Raw genomic sequence first — 18,633 nt, 5'->3', positions numbered from 1 at the left:
AATGTCAATTAGGACATTTGGTTCTGCTTTATTCTTTACTTATACCCTATGAAGCATTTTAGGGCGACTGATACTTTCAAATGTTTTATTTAAATCTGGTTCATAATTATGTTCGCTATATAATTAGGAAAACATACAAAATCTAAGTTTTAGCCAAAGTTAATTATTAAATATTAAGATTATGAAAACTTGAAGAGCACTTTACAGTAAAAGTAAACAAGTTCACTACCTTAACTTTCTAGAAAGGATATCTTGAACTCATGATAGGAAATTGAAAAATTTTTATATGTAGTGAATTCAATGAGCACTTCTTATAGTTTAAACATTTCTATCAGCAACAGTGACAAAGACACTTAAAACAATGCAAATTTTAATATACATAAAAGTTAACTATGAAAATGCATAACTGTATACTAATTTATGTAGCATACTTTCTTTCTTTCCTTTTTTTTTTTTTTTGAGACAGAGTCTCGCTCTGTCGCCCAGGCTGGAGTGCAGTGGCGTGATCTCGGCTCGCTGCAAGCTCCGCCTCCCGGGTTCACTCCATTCTCCTGCCTCAGCCTCCGGAGTAGCTGGGACTACAGGCGCCCGCCACCACGCCTGGCTAATTTTTATTTTTTATTTTTTAGTAGAGAAGGGGTTTCACTGTGTTAGCCAGGATGGTCTCCATCTCCTCACCTGGTGATCTGCCCGCCTCGGCCTCCCAAGCATACTTTCTATACATAACCATACCATACCAGAAGAACACCTCCTGCATAGTTTGCATCACACATCTTCCCTTGAAAGGTGGCACCAACATAATTTGACTTTTCTCTGTAACTTAAGTTTAAAAAGGGATCATAATCACATAATTTTGTAAAAATTAATATGAATTTTTATAAGACAAATTTTACATTTATGATATCATTAATATTTCTATCTAACATTAATGTAGCATAGCGTAAGATGTGACTAAATCTTTCTACTTCTTTTAAAAACAATAAAATAGATTTTAAGAACAAATAATGAAAAGTGTATTTTCATATGGATTTCTGTAACATAACAAAGATTTAAGTAGATTTTTAAAATCTAAAACAGAAAAACTGAAGGAAAAAACAAAAAATAATAAAAATAAATAAAACTCCTTAAAAGTAAAAAGCTAAAGTAATGCAACTGGTTAATGAGCAGAATCACTCTATGGACAAAAGTCTCTAGTTATTCAGACAAAATTAGCCTTCCAGAGACATGAAAAAGGCATGTTATATTTAGGGGACAGAAGATAAAAAGTAAAATGTTTAAAACTCCATGTATAATCTTTAAAACTCTCTGTCTCTCTCTCTCTCTATAGATAGATAGATAGATAGATAGATAGATAGATAGATAGATAGATAGATATACCTATATACGCACATATATATATCTTCTGAATATTGATAAAAGAAAAACAGAGTCTATTAAATAGGAAGTTTAATGTACTAAAACCTTAAGCACAAGGCAGACATATTAGAGATATTAAAACATAGTGTTTCAATTTCTTTGCTTACTTTTTAATTTATAACAACAAATCATAACAAGAAGGCTGAATTACTGTATTGATAGAATTCAGATGTTTCTCTGAATAGATATTGTGAAAATTTTATGCATTGTGTGAGATATTCAAGAAGGTGGTATACACTCTTGGGAAAGAAGTAATATGGGAACAAGATTGACAAGTGAGTTTTAACTTCAAACCAATAAACACATTGATATCTGTAATTCTGTTATAAATACCATGTTGTGAAAAATATTTAAATGGTGTATGTAAGAAAAAAATAGATTTTTAAATATACATTTATCAACTGTCAGATACTGGGTCAAATTGCATATATTTTCTTCAGGTAAACTTTATATAATGTCAAGATATGCTTACACAAGTAAAAATGCCACATCATGAGGACGTAAAACAAGATAAGATCTTTTCCATCTTAAAAATGTGTGTAATAACTCTTTAGCATCTCCAGTGGTTGCAATTTTATTTTCATCTATCCAAAGCTCCAATGAAGACAGAATAACTGTAATATTAAGTGAAACAAAAATCTAAAATAGAAAACACAAAAATATGTTTGAACGTCACAGTTTTTAAAAATTAGATATATATGTTTGAAAACAAATTTATGACAAATATTAAGCAACTAAACTGTAAGCCTGCATTTGATCTTTTAAAGTATATTAGTAAGTTTAAAATGTTACTAATAATAAAAGTAATACTTGAGATTTTATAATGCTTGCATTTAAGGAAGCCCCATACCCTCTGCTTTATGTAATTTAAGTCTTACAGTAACCAAATTAGGTGCATACAATTATTATTATTCCTACTTCAGATAAGTAGAATTTAAAATAAAACTTAATTTCCCTGACACTACACAACATGCGGATTCACGTAGTGTCATAAGGAGATATAGAAATTGTTTTAGTAACACAAGAAGTGCGAAAGTACTAAGAAGCAAACACTTACAGCATTCGTCAATCCAATCAACTGGAAAATCTTTTGAGTGACAACAGTTGTACCAGACCCCATATGATTATACTGTAAAACATAATTATCTTTTAGATATGAATATATATTGTTTAACGTTTAATGATTGTTATTGTTTCATTTAAAATTCAGTTTGGTGAAGTAAGAAATTATTTAAATTACAAACATGTTAGTTTTAGACATTATTTTCTTATACAAATGATATGTTATATGCTTAGTAAAAAAACTGAACAATATGAATTGGAATTTATATTTTTTCCATAGAAATTTAAAAATTGTAAACATTATTTAAAAAGGTATAATTCTACTATCAATAAAATAATTATAATAATTATTAAAAGAAAGTTTCAGCTCTAAACTGTAATGTTTAGATGTGTTTATAGGAGACATAGCACATTTTTGAAGATACAATTCACGTAAAAGTAAAGGAACTTAAAAGATATACCATACAAACAGCAATAATAAGAGAGCTAGGATTTATATCAGGAAGATATAAAAGTTATAAACATGTATACATCCAAAAACAGAGCCAGAGAATTACACAAAGTAATAAACAACAGAATTGAAGGGAGAAATAGAAAATTCAACAGTCATATTTAAAGACTTAAGTAAACAGCTTTCGATAATAGAATACCTGGGCCAAAAATCAACAGAGATATTGAAGACTATAACAAAATTATAAGGCAATAAATATCTATAGTACATTTCACTATAAAACAGCAAAATATGCATTCTTTTTAAGTGCCCATGAAACATGATCCAGAAATAGAGTGTAGAAAAATGAAAATGATTCAGAATGTCCATAACAATTTTAAATAAGAACAGAGTTGGAGGACCCACATATCTCAATTTCAAAACTAACTATAAACTACAGTAACCAAGGCAGTTTGTTACTGACCTTTTGTTAGATTTACAGATCAGTGAAATTGAGTGCCCATAAATAGATTCTAACATTTATAGTCAATTAATATTTGAAGAAGAATCCAAGAAAATCAAATGGAGAAATATTAAGTTTTCAAAATTAAAAACTTTATGCTTCAAATGACACCATCAAGAAAACAAAAAGACAACCTTCAGACATAGTAAAAATATTTGCAAAATATTATATCCCATAAAGATCTAGTATATAGAATATATAAAGAACACTTACAACTAAACAACAAAAAGGCAACCTAATTAAAACATGTGCAAATAATGTGAATAGACATATCTCCAAATAAGATATGCAAATGAATAATACACAAATGCAAATATTCTCAACTTCATTGCATATTAGGGAAATGTAAACCAAAACCACAATGAGAAACAAATTCACATCCATTAGAATCACTGTAATTCAAAAGACACACAATAACAAGTATTGGTGAGGATGTGAAGAAATTGGAATTCTTGTGCATACTGATGGAAATATACAATGGAGCAATCATTTTTGAAGACAGTTTGTCAAACGTGAAATGGAGTTATCTTATAATCCAACAATTTGCAGTTCTCATTCTTCACACCTACCCAATACGAATTAAAATGCATGGCCACACAAAAACTTGTACACAAATGTTTACAGCAATGTTATTCATAATAGCTTAAAAGTGGAAAAAGTGAAATGTCCATCAGCTAATGAATAGGTAATCAAATTGTGATACAATAGGATAATATTTTACAGTAAGAAGAAATACAGTACTAATCTATGCCATAACATGTATAAACTTAAAAATCACTAAGGTAAATGAAAAAATAAAGTCATAAATCATTACATATTGTATGATACCATTTAAATGAAATGTGCAAAATAGAAAAATCTGTACAGTCAGAAAATAAATTAGTGATTGCTTGGCCTATGGTACAGGAAAGTAGAGGCAGAGGGATTGGGAGTAATCGCTAATGGATACAAAGTCTTTTTGTAAGGTGATGAATATTCTAAAATTAGATTATTGTTATTATTGTTTGCACAAATCTGTAAATATACTAAAAACCATGGAATTTTACATTTCAAATGGTTTAACATCATAAAATGTAAATTACATTTCAATAAAGCTTTTTAAAAACAACATCAAAAAAAGGAGTTAGAACTTCCAAATCTTCTCCTCTTTTCAAGGAGATCAGTGGTACATCTCTCCACTGTAAGTAGGTTATAGTAAAGGGCCTTTTGAAAGGGAACAACTCCTGAAAAGAGAGAGATTAAATGTAATATTTTAATGTCCCCAATTAACACTCCAACCACATATTTTATTAATAGTGCTTTTCCCCCACAACAAAAATATGAATATATAGAGTTTACCCAAAGAAAGAGCAGAGTTCTCCCCACTTGAAAATCCCATGCATCTAAACAGTTTTCAACTTTGATTTTAACGACTAAATATTGAAATATAATTATAACAGTTACAATTTTTTTTAAAAAGAAAAGGATGTAAGGCCTCGAATGGGGTGACTTATGCTAAAGTCTCATGTCAATAAACTAAAACCTAAATTGTTTACTTGAAATATCTGACCTTTCAAGAATCAGGGGAGAGATAATAGCCAAGCAGGCCAGTTTTCAAAAAAACAGAACATTCTCAGTAACCAATCAAAAGGGGCCCAGTTAACCTAAGTTAGCATAATAAGAAAGTCCTCTCTGCTTTAACCCATATAAAGAATGTAGCCTGATGCTAACAAATCTGTTTTTGGACTATTGCTGTTTCCTCATTTCTGATAAATTTACCTAACACAGCTTATGTCTACTGGGTGCTGCCTGGTTCACAAATTATATTTAAAATCAGTTAGATCTTTGAAACTCAGCTTGTTAGGATTCTGCTCTTTGACAGTCTTTGAAGATAGTATCTGAAGGAGCCTTGTGGCTATCCCTGTAACCCATGAGGTATGCAAGTGAGGTGACTGCTGGCTCCTTTAGACTTCTCTGTCTTCCTCACCAAACCCAGAATTTGTCAGTAAGTTCCTCTTGAATTTCAGCTCTACTCTCTTAGTTGAGTTCCCTGATACTTTTGGCTTTCCAGTTCAAGGTCCTTTTGTGCTGTAGCAAAGCATATGACCTTTGGGTGTTTTGTGGTGATCCATCAGACAGAAAAGGGCTGCAGCTTTAGAGGTAAAGGATAGCTGCTGCCACATTCACAGGGATTTTGTTTCTCTCCTTCTTGTTTCTTGTCTTATATGCAAAGGTGAGGAAAATCATTGACTAGATTGGTCAAAGGAATCTCAGAGATGAGCCACAACTTGACTGATGAGCATGGATCAAACACTTAAAAGCTGTTAAAGTGTCTGCCACCTAAAACTAAGATTCCTGTGTTAGGATAAGTTGGTGACAGAATGGGTTAGCTTGACACTAGTGTACTTGCCACTTGCCAGCTTCAAGAAAAATTTCCATTCAGTGAAGAATACTATAAAATATCATACAACCCAACAGTGTAGCACTATCATCTTGGGCTTTTTTTTCTCTGCTCCAAGAAACCCAAGACACAATACAAGAATGGAATCTTTACATTCTAAAGCATCCAGTACTCTATCTTCTGGTATACCTGCTTCTCTTATGCTCAAAATGTATGTTCCTGGAAGTTGTAAATATCTTCCAAAAAAAAAAAATGGCAAGACCTTACTAAAGATAATTTAGAATTGCAATGGCTTTTATGAAGAATGCTACAATTGCACAAAATCATCCATCTAAGAGGTGCACATGAAAATAAGCACTCCCAAATTAGGCATAGAGAATGGTACATCTATTTTCATTGATATGAAGTAGTTTCTATAAGACCTCAGGATTCTAAAACAACTTCACTAAAATATTCATTACAAAAGACTGTAAGACTGATGAAACCCCTATTGTCCCTCTCTTTCCTCCTCTGCCTACTAACCTTTTCACTTAGTTGGCTTCCCTCCTCAAGGAACAAAATAAAGGTAGATAAATGCCTTGTAAAGTTAGGCCTTCAAATCAATCAGACGTGCTTCTTTAAGCACCTTTATATCTTGGTCAAGATCTTGAGCTCAGAGCAGTGGTTAAAGGCATCGCTGTTCTAGAAAATCCCAAGAAACCATCCCCAAAGTATTTTCTCAAAAAAAAAAAAAACAGTCGTGAAAGGACTGCAAGTCAATTTTATAAATAGAAAAAGAATGAACCAGGCTCTAACTATAAGGTAAGATTAAAAGCACTATTTTTAAAACATTCTGGTCTATGCATGTTGAGTCCAGACACAGAAAATGCTTTTTCTGCCCTCCGTGTTAATAGGTTTAACTCTGAATTCAGTAATCTAGTTAAAAAACACAAACTGTGTTGGGAAGACACTGATACAACCAAAATATGCCTTTATGGCACAATGACTAACTCTAGTCAGTTATTTTGAGACCTTTTCATAAGAAAAAGTTGCATCAAATCTCCATGCCTAGGGAATCCTCCCTCCATGCGCCAGGACTAAAATTATACAAACTCTTACATTAGAGAAAAGGCATTGGCTTAAATCTACATAGCAAGCCTTGTATTTATGTTTAAGATGCTTTTCACAATCATGTTGTCTTAATAGACTTTTACCCCCACCCTTATTTATTTCAGCAAATGATAGTATTTAGGTCTGAAGTCTGCATTCTGTGCCTTTTAAATGTCAATTCTTTACCTTATCATACTTAAATGCCATTCCTTTAGAAATGCAAAATGAGGCCAGGCGCGGTGGCTCACGCCTGTAATCCCAGCACTTTGGGAGGCCGAGACGGGTGGATCACGAGGTCAGGAGATCGAGACCATCCTGACTAACACGGTGAAACCCCGTCTCTACTAAAAATACAAAAATTAGCCGGGCGCGGTGGCGGGCGCCTGTAGTCCCAGCTACACGGGAGGCTGAGGCAGGAGAATGGCGTGAACCCGGGAGGCGGAGCTTGCAGTGAGTGGAGATCGCCGCCACCGCACCGCAGCCTGGGCGACAGAGCGAGACTCTGTCTCAAAACAACAACAACAACAAAAAAAGAAATGCAAAATGAGGGTAGCCATCTGTAGATGGTTATTAAGAAAAGGAATGAATAAAATGGACATTAATTGGGTTAAAACAAAACAAAAGTCTTAATGTAACATTATCAAGGGATGGATGGACCAAAGGGACACCTTGGCAACTTCCCTAACATTAAAGAGTGTTAAACAAGTCTGCCCTATTTATCCATTGGGAGAATTTTTCAAGCTAGAAGGCAGAGATTACAATGAGAAACCTGACTTGTAACCACTTGAGGCAAAGGTCAGGTAGGTTAATCAAGATAAAGACTGACAAAAGGACAAGGGTCCTTTGGTTCAACTCACTGGTAGGGACTCAAAGTCTTTTGCATAAGAGTAGGTAAAAGGGTCAGGGCAAAAGAAGTTTCCCGACTCCTTGATATGGGAGTCTCATGTGCTGTGGTGCCAAAATCTATTGGTAAAGCCCTCACTTGGGCTACAATTTGATTGAGAGAACATAAAAATATAAGGATTGATAGGTTGCAAACTAGTGAATTTCTATTTGAGGGACATAAGTCTGCCAAGTCACATTTCCTCAGACTAAGGAAAGTCTATATAGCTCATAATGTCCAACAATGGGTAGAAATAGCCTCGTCAGAGAAATAGTTTGATACAGAAGTGAAATGGAAATTTGGAAGATTTGTTGTCTAAAAAGGAAGAGGGCGGGGACAATTGGAAAAGTGGCAAATAAAAAATCTTAAAAGTCTGTCTTAGCCATCTGGGTGAATAATCTTGTTCCATTAGCTAGAAATATAATTCTGATCCAGATTTGCATGTGCTTTTATGAACTAGTGAGTTTCGTGTGTCACTGCATCAGGCACATGGCTAAAATTTTAAACTAAATACTGCAGGATCTGCTTCTGTGTATGTTGATGTATGCCTTGTAATATATATGTATGTTTGTATGTAATATATACAGGGTATTTTTCTATCTTCAAATGGTATTGCCAACATGAATATATGCTAAGGATCTCTATTTAATTAACTTGAAGAAAATAAGTGTTTATATAAATGAAATATTTCTAAAACTGCTAGAAATATGGGAATGAACTCAAATGCTTTTCATGTTCACTTGTTTGTGGATAACGTCAATGAATGAAAAGTTAGCTAAACCGTGCTGGTTTATTTAAAATAGACAAGTCTTTGGAGTTGTCGGCATGTTCTACCTAGGTTTCCTAATATAATAAGCTCATGTTATCTCTGTATTATGCAATTCATAAACAAGAAAAATAATTCAATGATGAATATCTTTGTTTTGTGTTATACTTTATCTACTAAAAAAAAATAGATTCCTAAATATCTTTGGTAATTTACACTTTTAAAGTTTTGCTAAGTTAAGTTGAAGAATAGATAATTATGGACTATCTAGATCATTTTCAAATAAAGTAAATGGTGAAACATTAATTTCTGAACATATGTTTAAGCTGTAAACTCAAAATAAAATTCTAAGGCCACCAATCAGCTGAATGGACCCCTCCTCTTGGCCATAGCATTCCAAAATTGACCTGAAAAACAAGTTCAGGCCATGATGGGAAGAGGGGTGGGGGTCAAACATGCCTCAGTATACCCTCCTGCTTTTTGGAATTCAGGAAAAGACAACAAGCATTAACAACAACACAGACCACAGTCTGATAAGAAACATTTACAGCCTATTCTCTCTGAAGCCTGCTACCTGGCGGCTCTATGTGCATGATGAAACCTTGGTCTCCACAACTCTTAGTTGGAAACCAGACATTTCTTTCTATTGATAGAAAGCACTCAACCATTTAACAATCAGAAAATTTTTAACTATACCTACCATCTGGAAGATCCTGCTTCAATTTTTACTGTCCTTCCAGATTGAACCAATGTAAATCTTACATGTATCAACTGATGTATTATGTCTCCCTAAAATCCATAAAAGAAAGCTGTACCACAACCACCATGGGCACAAGTCATCAGGACCTCCTAAGGCTGTTACAGGCATGTTCTTAACCTTGGCAAAATAAACTTTCTAAATTCATTGGTACCTGTCTCAGATACTTTGTGGTTCAAAAAGTTTATATACTTTTGGTATCTTGTTTTTATATGGTATAAAGAAGCTAAAAATATTTGGATTTGTAAATAAACATGAAAAATTGTACCATGAAGAAACACATGTTTCTCCTGCACTTTTATAATAATTAGGCCAAGTTTAATGAGACTAGATTTATTCTGCAAACCAAATGGTCTTTCTTTATCTTTAATAGAAACAAGGGAAGCTATAGAGAGAAAAAGAATCTGTTTCAGAAATAGAGTATATACACTCATTAGATTCTTTTTTTTCCCTTTATTTCTTCTAAAAAAAGGGGGGGGGGAATACATGTGCAGAATGTGCAGGTTTGTTACATAGGTATATGTGTGCCATGGTGGTTTGCTATACCTATTGACTCATTCTCTAAATGCTCTCTCCTCAGCCCCCACCCCCAAACAGGCCCTGGTATATGTTGTTCCACTCTCTGTGTCCTTGTGTTCTCAATGTTCAGCTCCCACTTATGAGTGAGAACATGCGGTGCTCAGTTTTCTGTTCCTGTGCTAGTTGGCTGAGGATGATGGCTTCCAGCTTCATCCATGTCCCTGCAAAGGACACGATCTCATTCCTTTTTTAGGCAGAACATTATTCCATGGTGTATATGTACCACGTTTTCTTTATCCAGTCTACTATTGATGGGCATTTGAGTTAGATCCATGTCTTTGCTATGGTAAATAGTGCTGTGATAAACATACGTGAGTATGTGTCTTTAGGGTAAAATGATTTATATTCTTTTGGGTGTATATCCAGTAATGAGATTGCTGGGTCAAACAAACCCAAATGAGATTTGGGTTCTAGACCCTTGAGAAATCTCCATACTGTCTTCCACAATAACTGAACTAATTTACATTCCCACCAACTGTGTAAAAGTGTTCCTATTTCTCCACAGTCTCTCCATCATCTATTGTTTCCTGACTTTTTAATAATCACCATTCTGACTTGTGTGGCATAGTATCTCTTTGTAGTTTTGACTTGAATTTCTCTGATGATTAGTGACGTTGAGTTTTTTTTTTTCATATGTTTGTTGGCTGGATAAATGCCTTATTTTGAGAAGTGTGTTCATATCCTTTGCCCACTTTTTAATAGTGTTTTTTTCTTCTTATAAATTTGTTTAAGCTCCTTGTAAATTCTGGATATTAGACTTTTGTCAGATGAGTAAATTGCAAAAATTTTCTCCCATTCTATGTGTTGCCTGTTCACTCTGATGATAGTTTCTTTTGTTGTGCAGAAGCTCTTTAGTTTAATTAGATCCTATGTGTCAATTCTGGCTTTTGTTGTGATTGCTTTTGGCATTTTCATCATGAAGTCTTTGCCCATGCCTATGTCCTGAATGGTATTGCCTAGGTTTTCTTCTAGGGTGTTTATGGATTTAGGTTTTACATTTAAGTCTTTAATCCAACTTAATTGTTGTATAAGATGTAAGGAAGGGGTCCAGTTTCAGTTTTCTGCTTATGGCTAGCCAGTTTTCCCAGCACCATTTACTGAATAGGGAATCCTTTCCCCATTTCTTGTTTTTGTCAGGTTTGTCAAAGATCAGATGGCTGTAGATGTGTGGTGTTAATTCTGAGGTCTCTGTTCTGTTCCAATGTTCGTATGTCTGTTTGGTCCAGTACCATGCTGTTTTGCTTACTGTAACCTTGTACTATAGTTTGAAGTCAGGTAGCTTGATGCCTCCAGCTTTCTTCTTTTTGCTTAGGATTGTCTTGGCTATATGGGGTCTTCTTTCATTACATATGAAATTTAAAATAGTTTTTTCTAATTCTGTGAATAATGTCAATGGTAGTTTGATGGGTATAGTATTGAATCTATAAATTACTTTGGACAGTATGTTCATTTTCATGATATTGATTCTTCCTATCAATGAGGAAGGAATGTTTTTCAACTTGTTTGTGTCCTCTTTTATTTCCTTGACTTTTAGTTCTCTTTGAAGAGGTCTTTCACATTCCTTGTTAGCTGTATCCCTACGTATTTTATTTTCTTTGTAGTGATTACAAATGGGAGTTCATTTATGATTTGGCTCTCTGCTTGCCTATTGTTGGTGTAAAGGAATGCTTGTGATTTTTGCACATTGATTTTATATCCTGAGACTTTGCTGAAGTGGCTTATCAGTTGAAGAAGCTTTTGGGCTGAGATTATGGGGTTTTCTAAATATAAAATTATGTCATCTGCAAACAGACAACTTCACTTACTCTCTTTCTATCTGAATACATTTTATTTCTTTCTCTTGCCTGATGGCCCTGGCCAGAACTTCCAACACTATGTTGAATAGGAGTGGTGAGAGAGGGCATCCTTGTCTTGTACCAGTTTTCAAAGGGAATGCTTCCGGCTTTTGCCCATTCAATATGATATTGGCTGTGGGTCTGTCATAAATAGCTCTTACCATTTTGAGATATATTCCATCAATATCTAGTTTATTGAGAGTTTTTAACATGAAGGGATGTTGAATTTTATCAAAAGCCTATTCTGCATCTAGTGAGGTAATCATGTGGTTTTTGTCTTTGGTTCTGTTTATGTGATGGATTACATTTATTGATTTGTGTATGTTGAACCAAACTTGCATCCCAGGGATGAAACCGGCTTGATTTTGGTGGATACGTTTTTTGATGTGCTGCTGGATTTGGTTCTCCAGTATTTTATTGAGGATTTTTGCATTGATGGTCATAAGGGATATTGGCCTAAACATCTTCCTGATCTAGTCTTGGTAGGGTGTATGCATCCAGGAACGTATCCATTTCTTCTAGATTTTCTAGTTTATTTGCATAGAAGTGTTTATAGTATTCTCTGATGGTAGTTTGTATTTCCATGGGGTCAGTGGTGATACGCCCTTTATCATTTTTTACTGTGTCTATTTGGTTCTCTCTTTTCTTCTTTATTTGTCTAGCTTGCAGTCTATTTTGTGAATTTTCTTCAAAAAACCAGTTCCTGGATTCGTTGATTTTTTTGGAGGGTTTTTCATGTCTCTCTCTCCTTCAATTCTTCTCTGAACCTAGTTATTTCTTGTCTTCTGTGAGCTTTTTGATTACTTTGCTCTTGCCTCTCTAGCTCTTTTAATTGTGATGTTAGACTATCAATTTGAGATCTTTCTAGCTTTCTGATGTGGGCATTTAGTGCTGTAAATTTTCCTGTTAACATAGCTTTAGCTGTGTTCCAGAGGTTCTGTTACATTGTCTCTTTGTTCTTATTGGTTTCCAAGAACTTCTTGATCTCTGCCTTAATTTCATTATTTACCCAGTAGTCATTCAGGAACAGGTTGTTCAATTTTCATGAAACTGTGTGGTTTTGAGTGAGTTTCTTCATCCTGAGTTCTAATTTGATGGCACTGTGGTCTGAGAGACTGTTATGATTTCAATTCTTTTGCATTTGCTGAGGAGTATTTTACTTCCAATTATGTGGTTGATTTTAGAATAAGTTCCATGTGGCACTGTGAAGAATGTATATTCTGTTGATTTAGGGTAGACAGTTCTGTGGATGTCTACTAGGTCCACTTGGTCCAGAGCTGAGTTCAACTCCTGAATATCCTTGTTAATTTTCTATCTTTTGATCTAATACTGACAGTGGGGTGTTAAAGTCTCCCACTATTATTGTGCCTAAGTCTCTTTGTAGTTCTCTAACAACTTGCTTTATGAACTTGGGTGCTCCTCTATTGGGTGCATATATATTCAGAATAGTTAGCTCTTCTTGTCAAAGTGTTCCCTTTACCCTTATGTAGTGTCCTTCTTTGTCTTTTCTGATCTTTGTTGGTTTAAAGTCTGTTTTGTCAGAGAGTAGGAGTGCAACCCCTGCTTTTTTTTTTTTTTTTTTTTCTCTTCCATTTGCTTGGTAAATTTTCCCCCATCCCTTTATTTTGAGCCTGTGTGTCTCTGCAAGTAAGATGGGCATCCTGAGTTCAGCACACCAATGGGTCCAGACTCCTTATCCAATTTGCCAACCTGTGTCTTTTAATTGGGGCATTTAGCTCATTTATATGTAATGTTAGTATTGCTATGTGTGAATGTGATCCTGTCACATGATGCTATTTGGTTATTTTGTACACTAGTTGATGCAGTTTCTTTGTAGTGCCATTGGTCTTTATATTTTGGTGTGTTTTTGCAGTGGTTGGTACTGGTTTTTCCTTTCCATGTTATGTGCTTCCTTCAGGAGCTTTTGCAGGACAGACCTGGTGGTAAAGAAATCCCTCAGCATATGCTTGTCTGGAAAGGCTTTTAATTCTTCTTCACTTATGAAGTTTAGTTTGGCTGGATATGAAATTCTGGGTTGAAAATTCCTTTCTTTAAGAATGTTGAGGGGGCAGAGCAAAATGGCCGAATAGGAACAGCTCCAGTCTCCAACTCCCCGTGCGAGCAACACAGAAGACAGGTGATTTCTGCATTTTCAACTGAGGTACTGGGTTCATCTCACAAGAGAATGCCTGACAATCAGTGCTGGTCAGCTGCTGCAGCCCGACCAGTGAGAGCTGAAGCAGGGCGAGGCATCGCCTCACCTGGGAAGCGCAAGGGGGAAGGGAATCCCTTTTCCTAGCCAGGGGAACTGAGACACACAACACCTGGAAAATCGGGTAACTCCCACCCCAATACTGCGCTCTACCAAGGATCTTAGCAAACAGGCACACTAGGAGACTATATCCTACACCTGGCCGGGAGGGTCTCCAGCCCACGAAGCCTCCCTCATTGCTAGCACAGCAGTCTGCGATCTTGCGGCAAGGCAGCAGCGAGGCTGGGGGACGGGCGCCCACCATTGCTGAGGCTTAAGTAGATAAACAAAACAGCTGGGAAGCTCCAACTGGGTGGAGCTCACAGCAGCTCAAGGAGTCCTGCCTGTCTCTGTAGACTCCACCTCTGGGGACAGGGCACAGCTAAACAACAACAACAACAAAAAGCAACTGAAACCTCTGCAGCCGCAAACGACTCTGTCTGACAGCTTTGAAGTGAGCAGTGGATCTCCCAACATGGAGGTTGAGATCTGAGAACAGACAGACTACCTGCTCAAGTGGGTCCCTGACCCCTGAGTAACCTAACTGGGAGACATCCCCCACTAGGGGCAGACCGACACCCCACACCTCACACGGTGGAGTACACCCCTGAGAGGAAGCTTCCATAGCAAGAATCAGACAGGTACACTCACTGTTCAGCATTATTCTATCTTCTGCAGCCTCTGCTGCTGATACCCAGGCAAACAGGGTCTGGAGTGAACCTCAAGCAATCTCCAACACACCTACAGCTGAGGGTCCTGACTGTTAGAAGGAAAACTAACAAAGAGGAAGGACACCCACACCAAAACCCCATCAGTACGTCACCATCATCAAAGACCAGAGGCAGATAAAACCACAAAGATGGGGAAAAAGCAGGGCAGAAAAGCTGGAAATTCAAAAAATAAGAGTGCATCGCCCCCTGCAAAGGAACGCAGCTCATCGCCAGCAATGGATCAAAGCTGGATGGAGAATGACTTTGACAAGATGAGAGAAGAAGGCTCCAATCCATCAAACTTCTCAGAGCTAAAGGAAGGATTATGTACCCAGCGCGAAGAAACTAAAAATCTTGAAAAAAAAGTAGAAGAATTGATAACTAGAATAATTAATGCAGAGAAGGCCATGAACGAATGGACAGACATGAAAACCATGACACGAGAAATACGTGACAAATGCACAAGCTTCAGTAACTGACTCAATCAACAGGAAGAAAGAGTATCAGTGATTGAGGATCAAATGAATGAAATGAAGTGAAAAGAGAAATCTAAAGAAAGAGAAGAAAACGAAATGAACAAAGCCTGCAAGAAGTATGGGATTATGTAAAAAGACCAAATCTACGTCTGATTGGAGTGCCTGAAAGTGAGGGGGAAAATTGAACCAAGTTGGAAAACACTCTTTAGGATATCATCCAGGAGAACTTCCCCAACCTAGTAGGGCAGGTCAACATTCAAATTCAGGAAATACAGACAATGCCACAAAGATACTCCTCGAGAAGAGCAACTCCAAGACACATAATTGCCAGATTCACCAAAGTTGAAATGAAGGAAAAAATCTTAAGGGCAGCCAGAGAGAAGGGTCGGGTTACCCACAAAGGGAAGCCCATCAGACTAACAGCAGATCTCTCGGCAGAAACTCTCCAAGCCAGAAGAGAGTGGGGGCCAATATTCAATATTCTTAAAGAAAAGAATTTTAAACCCAGAATTTCATATCCAACCAAACTAAGTTTCATAAGTGAAGGAGAAATAAAATCCTCTACAGATAAGCAAATGCTTAGAGATTGTGTCATCACCAGGCCTGCCTTACAAGAGACCCTGAAGGAAGCACTAAACATGGAAAGGAACAACCAGTACCAGCCATTGCAAAAACATGCCAAAATGTAAAGACCATCGAGGCTAGGAAGAAACTGCATCAACTAACGAGCAAAATAACCAGTTAATATCATAATGGCAGGATCAAGTTCACACATAACAATATTAACCTTAAATGTAAATGGACTAAATGGTCCAATTAAAAGACACAGACTGGCAAACTGGATAAAGAGTCAAGACCCATCAGTTTGCTGTATTCAGGAGACCCATCTCACATGCAGAGACATACATAGACTCAAAATAAAGGGATGGAGGAAGGTCTACCAAGCAAATGGAGAACAAAAAAACGGAGGAGTTGCAATACTAGTCTCTGATAAAACAGACTTTAAACCATCAAAGATCAAAAGAGACAAAGAAGGCCATTACATAATGGTAAAGGGATCAATTCAGCAGGAAGAGCTAACTATCCTAAATATATATCCATCCAATACAGGAGAACCCAGATTCATAAAGCAAGTCCTTAAAGACTTACAAAGATACTTAGACTCCAATACAATAATAATGGGAGACTTCAACACTCCACTGTCAACATTAGACAGATCAATGAGACAGAAAGTTAACAAGGATATCCAGGAATTGAACTCATCACTGCACCAAGCAGACCTAATAGACATCTATAGAACTCTCCACCCCAAATCAACAGAATATACATCCTACTCAGCACCACATCACACTTATTCCAAAATTGACCACATAATTGGAAGTAAAGCACTCCTCAGCAAATGTACAAGAACAGAAATTATAACAAACTGTCTCTCAGACCAGAGTGCAATCAAACTAGAACTCAGGACAAAGAAACTCAATCAAAACCGTTCAACTACATGGAAACTGAATAACCTGCTCCTGAATGACTACTGGGTACATAACGAAATGAAGGCAGAAATAAAGATGTTCTTTGAAACCAATGAGAACAAAGATACAACATACCAGAATCTCTGGGACACATTTAAAGCAGTGTGTAGAGGGAAATTTATAGCACTAAATGCACACAAGAGAAAGCTGGAAAGATCTAAAATTGACACTCTAACATCACAATTAAAAGAACTAGAGAAGCAAGAACAAACACATTCAAAAGCTAGCAGAAGGCAAGAAATAACTAAGATGAGAGCAGAACTGAAGGAGATAGAGACACAAAATACCCTCCAAAAAATCAATGAATCCAGGAGTTGGTTTTTTGAAAGGATCAACAAAATTGATAGACCGCTAGCAAGACTAATAAAGAAGAAAATAGAGAAGAACCAAATAGATGCAATAAAAAATGATAAAGGGGATATCACCACCGACCCCACAGAAATACAAACTACCATCAGAGAATACTATAAACACCTCTACGCAAATAAACTAGAAAATCTAGAAGAAATGGATAATTTCCTGGACACTTACACTCTCCCAAGACTAAACCAGGAAGAAGCTGAATTCCTGAATAGACCAATAGCAGGCTCTGAAATTGAGGCAATAATTAATAGCCTACCAACCAAAAAAAGTCCAGGACCAGATGGATTCACAGCAGAATTCTACCAAAGGTACAAGGAGGAGCTGGTACCATTCCTTCTGAAACTATTCCAATCAACAGAAAAAGAGAGAATCCTCCCTAACTCATTTTATGAGGTCAACATCATCCTGATACCAAAGCCTGGCAGAGACACAACAAAAAAAGAGAATTTTAGACCAATATCCCTGATGAGCATTGATGCAAAAATCCTCAATAAAATACTGGCAAACCGGATCCAGCAGCACATCAAAAAGCTTATCCATCAGGGTCAAGTGGGCTTCATCCCTGGGATGCAAGGCTGGTTCAACATACGCAAGTCAAAAAACGTAATCCAGCATATAAACAGAACCAAAGACAAAAACCACATGATTTTCTCAATAGATGCAGAAAAGGCCTTTGACAAAATTCAACAGCCCTTCAAGCTAAAAACGCTCAATAAATTCTGTATTGTTGGAACGTATCTCAAAATAATAAGAACTATTTATGACAAACCCACTGCCAATATCATATTGAATGGGCAAAAACTGGAAAAATTCCCTTTGAAAACTGGCACAAGACAGGGATGCCCTCTCTCACCACTCCTGTTCAACATAGTGTTGGAAGTTCTGGCTAGGGCAATCAGGCAAGAGAAAGAAATCAAGGGTATTCAGTTAGGAAAAGAAGAAGTCAAATTGTCCCTGTTTGCAGATGACATGATTGTATATTTAGAAAACCCCATTGTCTCAGCCCAAAATCTCCTTAAGCTGATAAGAAACTTCAGCAAAGTCTCAGGATACAAAATTAATGTGCAAAAATCACAAGCATTCTTATACACCAGTAACAGACAAACAGAGAGCCAAATCATGAATGAACTTCCATTCACAATTGCTTCAAAGAGAATGAAATACCTAGGACTCCAACTTACAAGGGATGTAAAGGACCTCTTCAAGGAGAACTACAAACCACTGCTCAGTGAAATAAAAGAGGACAGAAACAAATGGATGAACATACCATGCTCATGGATAGGAAGAATCAATATCGTGAAAATGGCCTTACTGCCCAAGGTAATTTATAGATTCAATGCCATCCCCATCAAGCTACCAATGAGTTTCTTCACAGAATTGGAAAAAACTGCTTTAAAGTTCATATGGAACCAAAAAAGAGCCCGCATTGCCAAGACAATCCTAAGTCAAAAGAACAGAGCTGGAGGCATCACGCTACCTGACTTCAAACTATACTACAAGGCTACAGTAACCAAAACAGCATTGTACTGGTACCAAAACAGAGATATAGACCAATGGAACAGAACAGAGTCCTCAGAAATAATA

General features: G+C 36.3%; 1 protein-coding gene across 2 annotated transcripts in view; it reads right to left on the bottom strand.

Moving 5' to 3' along the window:
• The window catches only part of ADAM2 (ADAM metallopeptidase domain 2), a 113,928-nt gene that overhangs the window by 54,189 nt on the left and 41,106 nt on the right, over positions 1–18,633 (bottom strand). For both annotated transcript variants that reach the window (XM_050801319.1, XM_050801320.1), the window contains exons 8-10: positions 2,474–2,545; positions 1,889–2,055; positions 738–819 (exon numbers count right to left, since the gene is read on the bottom strand). In XM_050801319.1, coding sequence (XP_050657276.1) covers positions 738–819; positions 1,889–2,055; positions 2,474–2,545 — 321 coding nt within the window. The remainder of the gene's footprint in view (positions 1–737; positions 820–1,888; positions 2,056–2,473; positions 2,546–18,633) is intronic.

The sequence above is a fragment of the Macaca thibetana genome, chromosome 8, assembly GCF_024542745.1.
Source record: "Macaca thibetana thibetana isolate TM-01 chromosome 8, ASM2454274v1, whole genome shotgun sequence".
NCBI lineage: Eukaryota > Metazoa > Chordata > Mammalia > Primates > Cercopithecidae > Macaca > Macaca thibetana.
This window is presented reverse-complemented; position numbering and strand designations above follow the sequence as displayed.